The 14357-nt window shown below is 45.7% G+C and overlaps 1 protein-coding gene across 1 annotated transcript; it reads right to left on the reverse strand.

The window, feature by feature from the left end:
- Positions 1-12538: 12538 nt before the first annotated feature.
- LOC124707995 (hydrophobic protein LTI6B-like) lies at positions 12539-13206 on the reverse strand. Its single transcript, XM_047239683.1, has 2 exons — positions 13027-13206; positions 12539-12880 (listed from the first exon to the last, which is right to left on the reverse strand). Exons 1-2 carry the CDS (start codon positions 13105-13107, stop codon positions 12797-12799), a joined length of 165 nt encoding a protein of 54 aa, XP_047095639.1. The 5' UTR covers positions 13108-13206; the 3' UTR covers positions 12539-12796.
- Between the last annotated feature and the right edge of the window lie 1151 nt (positions 13207-14357).

A 14357-nucleotide genomic window follows, 5' to 3' on the forward strand; every position in this document is an offset into this window, starting at 1 on the left:
CATGTGTGGAACGTTGGAAGAAACAACCGGTGCTAGTGTGCATGAATTGAAGGAGTTGGAATGGTCCAATGTTTTCTCCTGTATGTGTTTCTCAAAAGCACAAGCGCGAACATATATACCAATAGTAGAATGAGGAATATACTTAAACATAACCTTAATATCAGGATTCAAGCCGTTGAAAAACATGGTTCTAGTACTTTCCTCAAATTCCTTTATATCACAACGGTACATGTAAAATTTAAATTCCTGATAGTGAACATGCACAGTGTTACTACCTTGTTCTAACCGTTTAAGTTGGTGGATCACTTCACGTTGATGAGAAAGAGGCACAAATCTATGTCGCAAAGAAGATTTTAAATCTCCCCAAGTAGTAGGTTTATTATGAACGGTTTCTTTATAAGTCATATCCCACCAAATGCAAGCAAAACCCGTGAAAACTCTAGCAGCAGTTCTTACTTTCTCATGTTCAGTAAAATCATGGCATCCAAAAATATGATCGACTTCAAACTCCCAATCAAAGTAAGCATCCGTATTATATCTACCCTCATAAACTGGTAAAGAAATAATCTGATCATGATCTCCTGTAAATGATCGCACATGCATCTCCGTAGTCGTCATGGTACTCGGGTCCATGGATTGGTCCTCAATTCCTGTCATGGTTAGTACCCAAAAAGCACAAGTGTATATGTTGAGAAACTACATAAATATGGTGGTATCACGTGCAATTCGTCAAGCAAAATACAAAGGTCTTACAAGTTCTTACCAAACAGGAGGAAGGTGATATGGCAACCAACAACGATCAGCGTATCCAAAGATTGCCAAAGCGATTACCAGGTGTTGACACAGTGCATGTGGAGAAATCTGTGGAGCTCTAGGAAGGCAAAGTATAGTGATATGGTGGCACAATAATCAAGTCGACGCGAGCCTAAATCACCAACGAGGTCACGACGCGGCACAAAATGCAAGGGGCAGCGAAACTGGCGTTGGAGGATAGAGGCACCTAAGGTAAGGCGCCCAGTTTTTTTTTGTACTCAACGCTGGCGCTAGAGGGCAGAGGTCTCTATGGTCGGGCGACCAGATTTTTTTGGCTAACTTTTAGTCTAATCAAAATCCAAGTTCTAATGACGGCTACCGAGGGATATATGTGGGGGAAGTGAAGGGATTTTCGTCCAACCATCTAGGGTTGGCCAAAAACACCCCTAAATGGGCCTTCCTCCACTTATATGGCCTCTTAAAATCCCCTAAAATACCTAATACGAAAATACATGGGTCTGGCCCAATAAGCAAGGTGTCACAGCACCAAAAATAACTTTTGGACGAATTTCATCATGGGGTAACTTGTATAATTCATCCAAGCACCGTTGCTTCATTATGGTGGCTTCAATGTTCTGAAATCCTCGCTTGCTATGCCATCCTGAATCCTCGCAGGCCTGGTGCTGTGGTGACCCTGCATACCACTGCATGTTGTAGTATGCCAGTCGTTGATATAACATTCGCGAAGTACCATTCCGCAAATATCACATCCCTCAGAGTAGTACAACAGAACATAGCAAGGTCCATAACTCATTCACATATTATTACAATACACAAACACAAGTCGTCTCGGAGCTCCTCTTGGGTCCTAAGAGGATATCTCCTGGGTTCGAGGTGAACCCAACTTAACTTACAATACCATTGTCTACTTAAACAAGCATTTATTTAATCGAGCAGCTACATGGTAAGAGTTTTTGCTGCTCGGCTACTACTACTCCTCAGATATCTCTAGGCTTATTCTTCTCCGGAAGCCTCCCCGGATCCGTAGACGATGATGTAGTCTACGCCTTCAACTCCTCCTGAGAGGTCAGGTGCATCATAGCCGATAACCTCGGCTCCTTCATTGTTGTCGTAGTCCTCCTCCAGACGGTGCAGACAATCTAAGCATGGGATTTAAGAGTGGTATGAGTACGAGCGTACTCAACAAGTTCATTATAGATAAGAGGTGTTTAATGCACTAGCTACTATATTAGACCAGAAAGTCTAATACCAATGCAAGTTTTGATAAACATTTCTTCAAGAGATTGCTTTTATTTCAAAGAGCTATGTCCGTCGGCCTTCACCGGTTTACTAGAACTTCATGGAGCTCCTTTCCGGCCGCGTTCGCAGTTCCTCAATCCCGGAACGAGGAGTGACAGGTCACAGTTCTTTACACTCTGCAGAGGTGTGTTGCTTTATCCATAAGAGATCTTAACCTTGGTGCCAACCGGGCAGCTTTCCCGTCCACACTTCCTTCGGTGTGAGGCCCGGTATAAGGTCTAGCCAATCATGTTCCTCCGCTACCTCGAACACCCACCCTTTTGTAAGATTGTCCTCCCCTATATCCATGATGAGACCGTTCCGGGCATTCATATGCCTTCCCCTATCATCATGGATAGACCGTTCCGGACACCTTACAATCCCTCATAGACCGCAATACCGTGGGGACTTAAGGCTTCCCCAGCCTACCGCTTGTTCTTCGAACGACAAGTGTCTACGGACTGTGCCGTGGGGACTTAAGGCTTCCCCAGCCTACCGCTTGCCGCCGACAGATACAAGTGTCTACGGTAAAGCGCATCCGTTGATGAACGAGAGGTGGAAACACTTTTGACTACTCTGTCCCACTCCGGATCTTATGGTTAACACGGGTATTACGGCACAAGAATCACTGGCGACATTTGTTGTTTAACCCTAGATGGATATAAACCCGTGCAATGGAACCTCCACCATATCAACACAATCCATGGTTCCATTGCCCACCACATAGTCATGTTCATAATTATGAAAGTAGTGGTTTTGATTTTTATGCGATAGTGATAACCATAATACTTTGCAAGTAATTTGATAGAAATACTCAAATGACATGAGCAAGTGATGAACTTGCCTGAACACTGCAAAGTTCTGCAGTTGGAAGGTGTGGACTGACCCTTGTCCTCTTGTTCTGAAAAATAGCATCATTGTCCGATAAGGGCAATGGTTAAAGAAGCAATAATGCATGATTCCAGTTTTCCGATGTCGTTGTTATTTTATGAGAGGTTAGATACTAAGAACATCTTAGGGATACTTGATTTAGGGTAAATCCAACCTTGAAATGTTGTCAAGGTGTTTTGAAGTCCAAAGGCATTAATGGACTTATTTTTATTATTGAAAATTATATGTGTGATTTAAATCGTTATTTAAATCATCAAATTAAGACTTATTCTTCTTTGTCTTTAAAAATTCTCTTTGATATTTTATTTAGGTAGAGAATTTTATGCTGATACATTTTCATATTTTTATTTATTTTTTTGGAGTTATATTTTATTTTATAAAATTCTTGGAAATTCTTGTTTAAATGGGTATTTTGGAAATGTCCAAAAATACCCCTCGGCCCCACTTGTCAGGCGGCCGAGCTGGTTAGGTTGGACCAGCCCAGTGGGCTCGGTCCAACCGACCCAGTCGCTTCGTCGACCTCTACCCCGTAACCCTAATTCCCCTTCGGGCTCCCGCGACACCGAAATCGCCTCCGCCGTCGTCGCCCTGCTCCGGCCGCCTCCGGCAATCATCGGCGACGATCAGATGTGGATCTGGACCGCCTCTCGACGGCGGACCTGGTGGTCCGCGTCGATTTGACGCTCGCGTCCACCTCGACTCTTCCCCAACGCATCTGCGCCTCGGCCGCACGGATCCGCGAAGATCCGCCGTTCGTCGGCGTCCCTGGCGCTGCGGTGCGGCCGTGTGCCACGCCGTGGTTGCTGGTAGCTGCGGCGCTGCTGTGGCTTGGCTTGGCCTGGCGCTGCCGTGCCCCCGGCGTGTGCCGCCGTGGCCGCCATGGCCGCGCCCTTCATCACGCACCACCAGTGAGTACTCCTTCGCTTCCTTCTCTCCCTCTCTGCGCTACTCTCTTCTCTCCTACATCTGGCTTGGTCACTGGCCTCATCCCCATGTGGAGATGCTTGCCGTGCCGATGCGCTGCTGCTGCGGCTTGCTAGCTTGTGCTCATGCTGCTGTGTTGTGTGGCTGTGCTATTGCGCTGCTACTGCTATGCATTTCTTACTTGAATCTCTCCCTGTGCTTCTGTTCTTGTTACTGCTCTTGTTAGGCTCTCAAGTGTATTCAATTATCTTGTCCAGGCTAGATGGCTATGTGTAAATTCTTGCAACTTTGCAAGAACCAGTGCCATCTGTGTGGTGCTCTCGGGGCTTTGCTTCACTGTCACTAACGTATTTGCTTATCTGTGATGCAATTGTTCATGATCTGTGGCTGTTCCATTTATATGATCGATGGTTAGTACTAGGCTTGGCTCTAGTATGTAATTTTCATGCTCTGTCAAGCCCTGATGATCAACTGATCATCAGATGCTTGATGCTGGACTCATTGTTTCAACCCCTCTAGGGCTTTTCCTAGTGGCTCGTGTGACCCTACTCGGCTTGTGCTGGTGTATGGTGTTGCTTGCTCAAGCATAATCTGATGCTTGCAGTGATCCTCTGGATCATATGCAAAGCTCTGGTGTGTTGATTACTTGTATATTCATTTATCTGTGTTATTTGGCTTGGCTTAAATGAATAATTGTGGTGAACTGCTGAGCAGTAATGATCAAATAGATTTAATTTGTTTGGGCTAGAGGAATGCCAACCTTTGTTGGGAACCCTAGTCCATTCTGAACCCTTACGGGTGATGATGTGTTGGCTGGAATTGTTGGCTGTGGTTGAGGTGGCCTTGACAGCCACTTGGTGTCTGTCGGTGGTAGCTCCCACTATCTCTGTGGCTAACTGTGATGGATTATGGCTTACTGGCCTGACCATCTTTGGTTGCCAGCTGCTCTTGCTGTTGACAAATTTAGATAGACACATGATAGTCTATCATGTCTGATGGCTTAGCTAGCTATGGTTGTCAAGTGAGCTTGTTAGCTAGCCAGGCTTTGAATCCATGTTGGATTTCTCTGGTTATGTCCCAGTGTGGACATAACCAGTGTTTCCTGGATGATTTCTACTGGCTGTTTTCTCTGTTTGCTTCAACCAAATGACTGGATAGCCAAATGATGATACAATCTGGGTTTCCTACCCTTACGTGCTCTTGTGATGCATAGCATGCTTATATATGAGCAAAACTTGGTTTTGCTCAGGTTGATTTGGTTTATACCTCACTCCAGCTCCTAGAATGAGTTGTTGGTGTAGAGGATTGCTTCTGGTGGTTTTGATTTGCCTGCCCTTCTCCTCCTTGCAAGCTTGTGAATCTTGGTTTGGTTCAGTGGTGATTTTAGACAGGTTGAACAGCTCTGGCCGTTCTTCCTGTTCTTGGTGTTCTTACTCTTTGGAGATGCTGCCGATGGAATGGCTAGGGTTCACTGTTGAAGAGGTTTATATATGGCTGGCCTCTTCTCCCCCTGGTCGACAGACTTGGTCCGGTTCGGCTTGTGACTCACTCGCTGGTGTGTGTTTGTGCTGTGATGCATGCACACCCCATGCCTTGGTGTTGAGCATGCACACATGTACTGTGAGCTGCCTGTGTGTGTGTGTGGCCTGGTGTGGTGTACCAGGACTTGGAGATGGATCAGCTCGGCAGATCCATGTGCATATCCTCTCCAATTCAATTTCTTTGCGAATTTGCCAAGTGGCTATGCCACTTGGCATAACACTTGATTTTCTTTCTTTGTGTTTGTGTGCAGGGATCATCAATTGAGCAAAATGGACATGGAATTCATCATATACAAGATCAAGTGAAGATGATCTTGTAGAATTTAGACTAGGATATTAACTTGTAATTTTTCTTTATTTTCCTTTCTTCTATTCTGCCCATTTATGTAATGTGTTGTATTATTCTTTTATTTCACTTATGAATATTGTAATGACATTGTAATGTGTGTGATTATCAATAAAGCTCAAAGTTTTCTCTAATGAGCTTTATATATTATTTGTTCTATTTATATCTTGATTATTAAAGATTGTTTATTAAATTATCTCAAGTTTGAATTATGAGATAATAACTTGATGTTTGAATTTGAAATTCAAATTCAAATTTGGTTTGAGCTTGATCAACTATCTTAACTTAGGATTCAATCATGCAACTTAAATTAGTGATTCAAACTCTCCCCTCTCAACTCAAAACCCTAATCTAGTTAAGTGAGATGCAAGTTTGTCGCACCCTCGAAACCCTAACCCTGTAAGGTGTCAAGAGAGAAACTTGTCCCCCTTCGATGCAGTTTTTGTTTAAAAGCGCGAAATTTCCCCAGAATTTGCTATGCAATGCACATCCCTTTCTAAAATCTACCCCTCGATCGTCTCTAAACCTGGGATATTACAGGTGCCATCTCCATGCACGTTCCTAATCCAATGCTTGGCGTCCATGCTAGATCCATTCCTAAATAATATAAATACATTTGATTTAGGCAGCATCATATTCTCATATATATTAGGAAGGATTTCTAGTAATGAAGGTACCTGATAATTTAGTTGAAACACACACGCTCTTGCGAGAGATCCTTGTATTTGAAGTACAAGAGGATATTGTTGGAAATATGCCCAAGAGGCAATAATAAAAGTGGTTATTATATATCTTTGTGTTTATGATAAATGTTTATATACCATGCTATAATTGTATCAACCTAAACATTGATACATGTGTGTTATGTAAACAACAATGAGTCCCTAGTAAGCCTCTTAACTAGTTTGTTGATTAATAGATGATTAGAGTTTCATAATCATGAACATTGGATGTTATTAATAACAAGGTTATATCATTATATGAATGATGTAATGGACACACCCATATTAAGCGTAGCATAAGATCACGTCATTAAGTTATTTGCTATAAGCTTTCGATACATAGTTACCTAGTCCTTTCGACCATGAGATCATGTAAATCACTTATACCGGAAAGGTACTTTGATTACATCAAACGCCACTGCGTAAATGGGTGGTTATAAAGGTGGGATTAAGTATCCGGAAAGTATGAGTTGAGGCATATGGATCAACAGTGGGATTTGTCCATCCCGATGACGGATAGATATACTCTGGGCCCTCCCGGTAGAATGTCGTCTAAATAGCTTGCAAGCATATGAATGGTTCATAAGAGACCACATACTACAGTACGAGTAAAGAGTACTTGTCAGGAGACGAGGTTGAACAAGGTATAGAGAGATACCGATGATCAAACCTCGGACAAGTAAAATATCGCGTGACAAAGGGAATTGGTATCGTATGTGAATGGTTCATTAGATCACTAAGTCATCGTTGAATATGTGGGAGCCAGTATGGATCTCCAGATCCCGCTATTGGTTATTGGTCGGAGAGAGTTCTCAACCATGTCTATATAGTTCGCGAACCGTAGGGTGACACACTTAAGGTTTGATGTTGTATTAGTAGAACTTGAATATGGAATGGAGTTCGAAGTTTTGTTCGAAGTCTTGGATGGGATCCCGGACATCACGAGGAGTTCCGGAATGGTCCGGAGAATAAGATTCATATATAGGAAGTCATTTTATAAGTTTGAAAATGATCCGGTGCATTTATGGAAGGTTCTAGAAGGTTCTAGAAAAGTCCGGAAGAAATCACTTTGGAAGGCGGAGTCCCGAAGGGACTCCACCTCCCATGGCCGGCCAACCCTAGAGGGGTGGAGTCCCGGGTGGACTCCACCAAGGGTGGCCGGCCACCCTCATGGAAGGGTGGGAGTCCCACTTGAGGTGGGAATCCCACCTTGGGTAGGTTTCCCTACACATGGAAGGTTTTGGGTTGGGGTCTTATTCGAAGACTTGTAGTCCAACACTTGGGAGTTCCACCTATATAATGAGGGGCCAAGGGGAGGGGGCCGGCCACCACAACACCACCACCTTGGCCGCACCCCAAGGAGGCCGGCCACCCCTCTCCCAAACCCTAGCCGCCCCACCTCCTCCACCTCTCCCGCAAACGCTTAGCGAAGCTCCGCCGGAGATCTCCATCGCCACCGCCACCACGCCGTCGTGCTGCCGGATTCAAGGAGGAGATACTACTTCCGCTGCCCGCTGGAACGGGGAGAAGGACGTCGTCTTCATCAACACCGAACGTGTGACCGAGTACGGAGGTGCTGCCCGATTGTGGCACCGTCAAGATCTTCTACGCGCTTTTGAAAGCGGCAAGTGATCGTCTACCGTAGCAACAAGAACCTCATCTTGTAGGCTTTGGGAATCTTCAAGGGTGAGTCTCGTTCATCCCCTCGTTGCTCCCATCTTCTAGATTGCATCTTGGCTTGAATTGTGTTCTCGCGGTAGGAAAATTTTTGTTTTCTATGCAACGAATCCCTACAGTGGTATCAGAGCCAGGTTTATGCATAGATGGTTGCACGAGTAGAACACAATGGTTTTGTGGGCGTTGATGCTTATGTTGTCTTTAGTTTGAGTACTTTGCATCTTTGTGGCATAGTGGGATGAAGCGGCTCGGGCTAACTTTACATGACCGCGTTCATGAGATTTGCTCCACGCTCGACATGCAACTTGTATTGCATAAGTGGCTTTGCGGGTGTCTGTCTCTCCTACTATAGTGAAGATTCAATTTACTCTTCTATTGACAACACTAGTATCACCGTTGTGGTTCATGTTCGTAGGTAGATTAGATCTCACTCGAAAACCCTAAACCACGTAAAATATGCAAACCAAATTAGGGAACGTCTAACTTGTTTTTGCAGGGTTTGGTGATGTGATATGGCCATAATGTGATGATGAATATGTATGAGATGATCATTATTGTATTGTGGCAACCGGCGAGAGCCTTATGGTTGTCTTTAAATTTCATGTTGAGTAGTATTTCAAAGAAGTTGTAATAGTTGCTACATGGGAGAACAATCATGAAGACGGCGCCATTGACCTTGACGCTACGCCGACGATGATGGAGATCATGCCCGTTGATGATGGAGATCATGTCCGTGCTTTGGAGATGAAGATCAAAGGCGCAAAGACAAAGGGGCCATATCATATCACATATGAACTGCATGTGATGTTAATCCTTTTATGCATCTTATTTTACTTAGATCGCGACGGTAGCATTATAAGATGATCCCTCTCACTAAAATATCACGATAATAAAGTGTTCATCCTTAGTAGCACCGTTGCCAAGACTTGTCGTTTCGAAGCATCTCGGGATGATCGGTTGTGATAGACTCAACAAGTGCATACAACGGGTGCAAGCCAGTTTTGCACATGCGGATACTAAGGTGGCCTTGACGAGCCTAGCATGTACAGACATGGTCTCGGAACACGTGATACCGAAAGGTAGAGCATGAATCATATGATTGATATGATGAACACTTTGAGTGTTCGTCATTGAAGTTACATCTTGTCTCATGATGATCGGACTTGGTGTGGTGGATTTGGTTCGTGTGATCACTAAGACAATTCGAGGGATATTGTTTTGAGTGGGAGTTCACCTAGTTTTTAAATTTTGTTGAATTAAAATTTGAACTCAATTTGTCATAAACATTAGTCTAAACTATTGCAAATATATGTTGTAGATATGGCGTCCCCAATTCATTTTAACCAGTTCGGTCGGTCGGTGCGTGTGGGTAAAGTTGTACACCTCTGTAGGGTTAAATCTTTTAGAAAAGTCGTGTCCACGGTTACAGACGACTTGGTGATGGATTATATGATCATAGATAACTTTAACCTAATCGTAAAACTTGGAATCAATGTGTGCTCGAGATGCTTCCTCTAGGTTGATATAGGAGGTGATCCTAGTTGATAGGTTCAGCTGATGATGAAGATATCGGTGGATTCAATATGATGATCATTAGAGCTAGTGATATCGCCCCATTATCCTCTTTTAAATGATCTGAGTAGTCTATCTTCTACTCCCTCTTATTTTACAAAAGAAAATTGGCTTTGCGCAAAAGAAGATCTACATAAAGCCTCGCATACCAGCTTTGCTAACATGTTGTATTAAGTCTTTGCTCAGTTCTGTACTCAGATTGTCATGCTTTTGTTTCAGACGAAGTATCTTCGACAAATGGTGGTTTCTAGGTCGACATCGACGAGTAGCTTGGGGTTTCCAGTTGGCAGTCTAGAATCTATGGGCTGGGACGTCGTCATTATGCTCCTGGCCTCTTAGGCCTTTTGCTATCTTGCTATTTAGAATAACATAACTTTCCTTCCGTTGATTGATGTTGTGTCAGGTTAGTGATCTCTGCTTGTAATACTTTGGTTCTTTACTCTTTTATGAGCTTGTATTGCTTCTTTGAGTCATAGAGTCACTGTTGTGTTACCGATTCTTTCCTTGTAGGCCCTCAAGCTCTAGGTTAGGCTTATGCCAGATGAAGATCTGGATTTGTCTAGCCCCGACCTTGGGGGACCCCACATGGGGGTCGAGCCTAGCTTAGAACATCCCTTGCCTTATTCCAGCCTCCGTAGGGATGGTGACGGTGATCCAGTTGACCGGTTAGCCATTTCCATCGTTGACTCTGGTGACGGGGTCGATGGCCGCACATTGAAAGTGTATCCAGTGCGAGCCTATGTTGTAGCTCTCGTGGTCAGTGGAGCCATCGTCGCGATCCCTGGTGAAGTCGTTCGGTCCTACGACGTGGTAGGTGTCGTAGTAGATGCATAAGATTGATGTTGGGGTCGATTTCGGCTCGATGGAGGGGCCAACGGAAGATGGCAAGGAGGGCGCCACAGTATCTGATGGAGAGGACAACTCCCCCAGAGTCCAATGGATCGGGTTCGGGAGGTGAAGGATGCCCGCCTTGTTGATGTGGAAATGCAGATCTCCAAGCGCCAGATCGATTCCCTCATGGAAGGAGTTGAAGGCCGGGCGTGAGGCTGACGGGTGTGGGATGAACGTGAGGGATCCAAAGTAGATCCGCTCCTTGGAAACAGAACCGTGAATCCATCGCACAGACTCCCCACAGACGACGCCAATTGACGTGGTGTATCCACTACAATACCCATGGTTGATGGACTTAGGTTTTAGGTAGAGAGGTATGGTGGCAATTTCGTTGGCTGACAAGCGAAGAGAAGGCACGATTGGCCCCGAGAGGGTAATACCCTACTTCCTTCTTGTCTGATCTCCATTATTGTTCAAATTTACAATGTCGTTGTGATGGCTGTGGTGGTGTAGATTGCGATCTCTCAGAGTCTAAATGAGTCTATCTGCCATTATAGGAGGCTCGGTCTTGGGTACCGTGACAGGGTTGGTTACATGATAGGGAAAATTCTAGGGTTTTCTAATCGTGGGCTCTTCCTTATTCGATATGCCAAGAATCTCGGATATGAATGCTTCATAGTTGCCGAAATATACTGGGCTTTGTGGTCCTTGCAAGTCATTGGGTGGGCCTCCAATTGGGATGCACCAGGTATGTTAACAGTGGGTACCCGACGAGTCATACCCAAGTCAGCAACGCCTCCAAAAAGAAAAGAATTTTCGCCCGATTGTCATGACAACATGTTGTGCTAGAATATTTAGTTGCGTGCAAGAGAGAGAGAGAGAGAGAGAGAGAGAGAGAGAGAGAGAGAGAGAGAGAGAGAGAGGAGATAGTAGAAGCCGATAGAAGAGAGGGGAAGATAAATGAGTCGAAGATCGTGTCGACTCGGCTATCCTCGCGGCACCAGTACGTCATAAATCCGTTGCTAGGCCACAAAAAGACACCATAGAGTCGTCATTGCAGAGCCATCTGAGGCTGTTACCTAGGCTCATGTTCACCGTATCGAGTTGTCGCCTCGGCATCCACCATCCTCGACTACAAAGGTAAACGTGCACAGTATTCGCAAACTTTTCACTTGGGAAGGGCCAAGTACTCCAAGTACAACGCCTTCAAAAAGGTAGCGACAAAGTTGTTGTCGTCACCTCCCCAGAGAGATCAAGTTTCCACCCAAATATCAAATGACGCTCCCGATCACAGGGTACATAGCTCCACCATGACACCTTCAAGAAGGAAATGGCTCCCATAAGACACCGATAACATTGGCACCAACCGGGATCGGCACAAAGCTTTCAGTTGGACTACACAATCTCAAGCATCGGCTCACACACGGCAGCCCAGATAGCATGGGCACAACTAGCTAAATGTGTGGACTTCGATGTCGACGACAACACGTCCGGAGAAACCAAGATCGAGCCCATCCGCTACGACCCTTGCGCCTACACCATTCTCGGGACACTTCGCACCTCCACATGGCATATCAATGGCCCGTGGTGCCTCATCACCCCACGCATCTCACCTCGAGCTTTGCCTAGCGGCGCTCACTAGCGGTAAACGCAAGAGAAGAAGGGCAGATGAGGAGCGGGCTCCCGGAGGCTAGGGTTCATGCACGGGCACAGTGTCGATCGGGCTCTTTTTTTTTCCTACGCTCGTAGCAGGCCCAAGCATTTCCATCCATTTGCCATGACGGCCCACCACTGGAACCCACAATCCAAAATAGAGAAATCCGCCAGGTCCCTCATGACCTTCTTTATCTTTACTTTATTTTTGTTCCTTGTGTAAAGCTGTGAGCCTGTGATGCTCGCTCAACAGTCCCGAAAAGGATGCATATCAAGTTCGCATCGTAAGATCTAAAATATATATATAAAAATCATTTTTGTAGATTAACTTCACAGTAGAAACCCGATGCTTCTTTATTTATAGAGGAAAAGCTGAGGCAACAAGTGAGAAACAAACTCGTGTAGATACTTGTCACAGATTGCAAACTTCTACAGGGATCATACTTTTACAAAGAAACTCCCATCTGGGAACACCCATACATAATACATATACAGAGAGCTTCGTCTTCATCTTCATACAGTCCAAGGAAACACCATAGGAATTTGCATCATCAGGAAAGAAAAATACATATAGGAACCAGTTGATTCTACTGAGTGAGGACGTAGAGGGCGTAGAGTATGCCGGGGATGTACCCCAGGAAGGTGAGCAAGAGGCAGATCCAGAACTCAATCTGCAAGAGGTCGAGAAATTAATTAAAAATCGCTGACGAATTAGAACCTTTTCTTCTCCCACCAGAGAGAATCTGCCTGCAAAGCAAACGAGCAAGCAAAAAAAAGGAATAAATTAACCAAGGAAAGCAAAGAATCTGATTCTTACCCCGCAACCGAACTTGAGGAAGACGCCGAGGGGCGGGAGGATGATGGCGAGGATGATGTCGATGCAGGTGGCGGCGCCCATGATCGATCTCTCTTCTTGATCTTGATGAACAGATGGATGAGGTGAACTATGCGAAGCAGCAGAGCAGAGCAGAGCAGAGGGAGTAGAGAAACTGCTCTTCCCTGGTTCCCCTTATATAGACGAGAAAGAAGTCAAGGGTGGATGGAGGGTGACGGCGAGTCGGCGAGATAGAGTGGAGGGAAGGGATGGAGGCGATAATATCGGGCCGACACGTGTGGGCCTGATGACGGCCACGCGCTGGCGGCCTCGTTGTCGACGCGTTATAAATAAAACCCGAATCATATTTGGTTGATGGACTCACTTCATCCGCCGTCCCACGAGGACACGGCCGTGGCAATTCCACTTTTTTTTTCTAAGAACTGTTGTACTACCTCCGTACCAAGGAAAAAGGCGCACGCGTAGTCTAAGGCGAACTTTGACTATAAAAATTAAGCAACAAAATCTTGGTTATATTATATGTAATTAGTATCGTTCGATTCGTATTGAAAAATACTTTCTAATGATGTTAATTTCATACAAAAAATCTTTATATATTTGAACTAATTCTTAGTTAAACGAAAAGCGCGTAAAACGAGGACGCCTTATTCCTTGAATCAGAGGTAGTAGTACTTAGCTGTAAAGCACAGCTCGGCATGGGCAGCAGTCGGGGAGCTTGAAAAATTTTATGGACGGACGAAGGTAAAAGAAAGCACGAAAAAAATGTTCTGAACCATATCTAGACATTAGCTATTCCGGGTCGTCCCTGCTCGGGCGACTCCGGAGGCGGCCGCCTCCTCTCACCCCGCCTCCCTCTCAAAGCCTCTGGCCAGGCCGCTGCCGTCGGCGGCGGTGGCGGCGCCCATCCCACCAAACGGTGGAGGGCAGTGGAGGAGGCGCGTTCCGCCAGCGCATCCGGGCGGGGAGGTGCTGCAATGGGCTGGCTTGGCGGGGCGCATGTGGCGGCGAGGCGACGGGGAGCGGGATGCTAGCGATGGGCGGCGGCGGCGCGGGTCCGATCTGGGCCCGATTTGGGTCTAGAGGTCATGGTCGTTGCTTTGTTGTCTACGGTCTGCCACAACGATGGCTTTGGCCGATTCGCTCGGGCGATCATGGGCAGCGCCGCCGGTCCTAGCCGAGGAACGCAACCTGCTGCCGAGTCTTCTTCTCTGCGGCCGCCATGACTCAGCTAGGTGTTAACCTCCTTCATCGTTGTCGGGCGGCGGATGGCGGCGTGGGGCCTGGTTCGTCCGCGTCGAAGAATAAAGGTGGCG

The sequence above is a fragment of the Lolium rigidum genome, chromosome 4, assembly GCF_022539505.1.
Source record: "Lolium rigidum isolate FL_2022 chromosome 4, APGP_CSIRO_Lrig_0.1, whole genome shotgun sequence".
NCBI lineage: Eukaryota > Viridiplantae > Streptophyta > Magnoliopsida > Poales > Poaceae > Lolium > Lolium rigidum.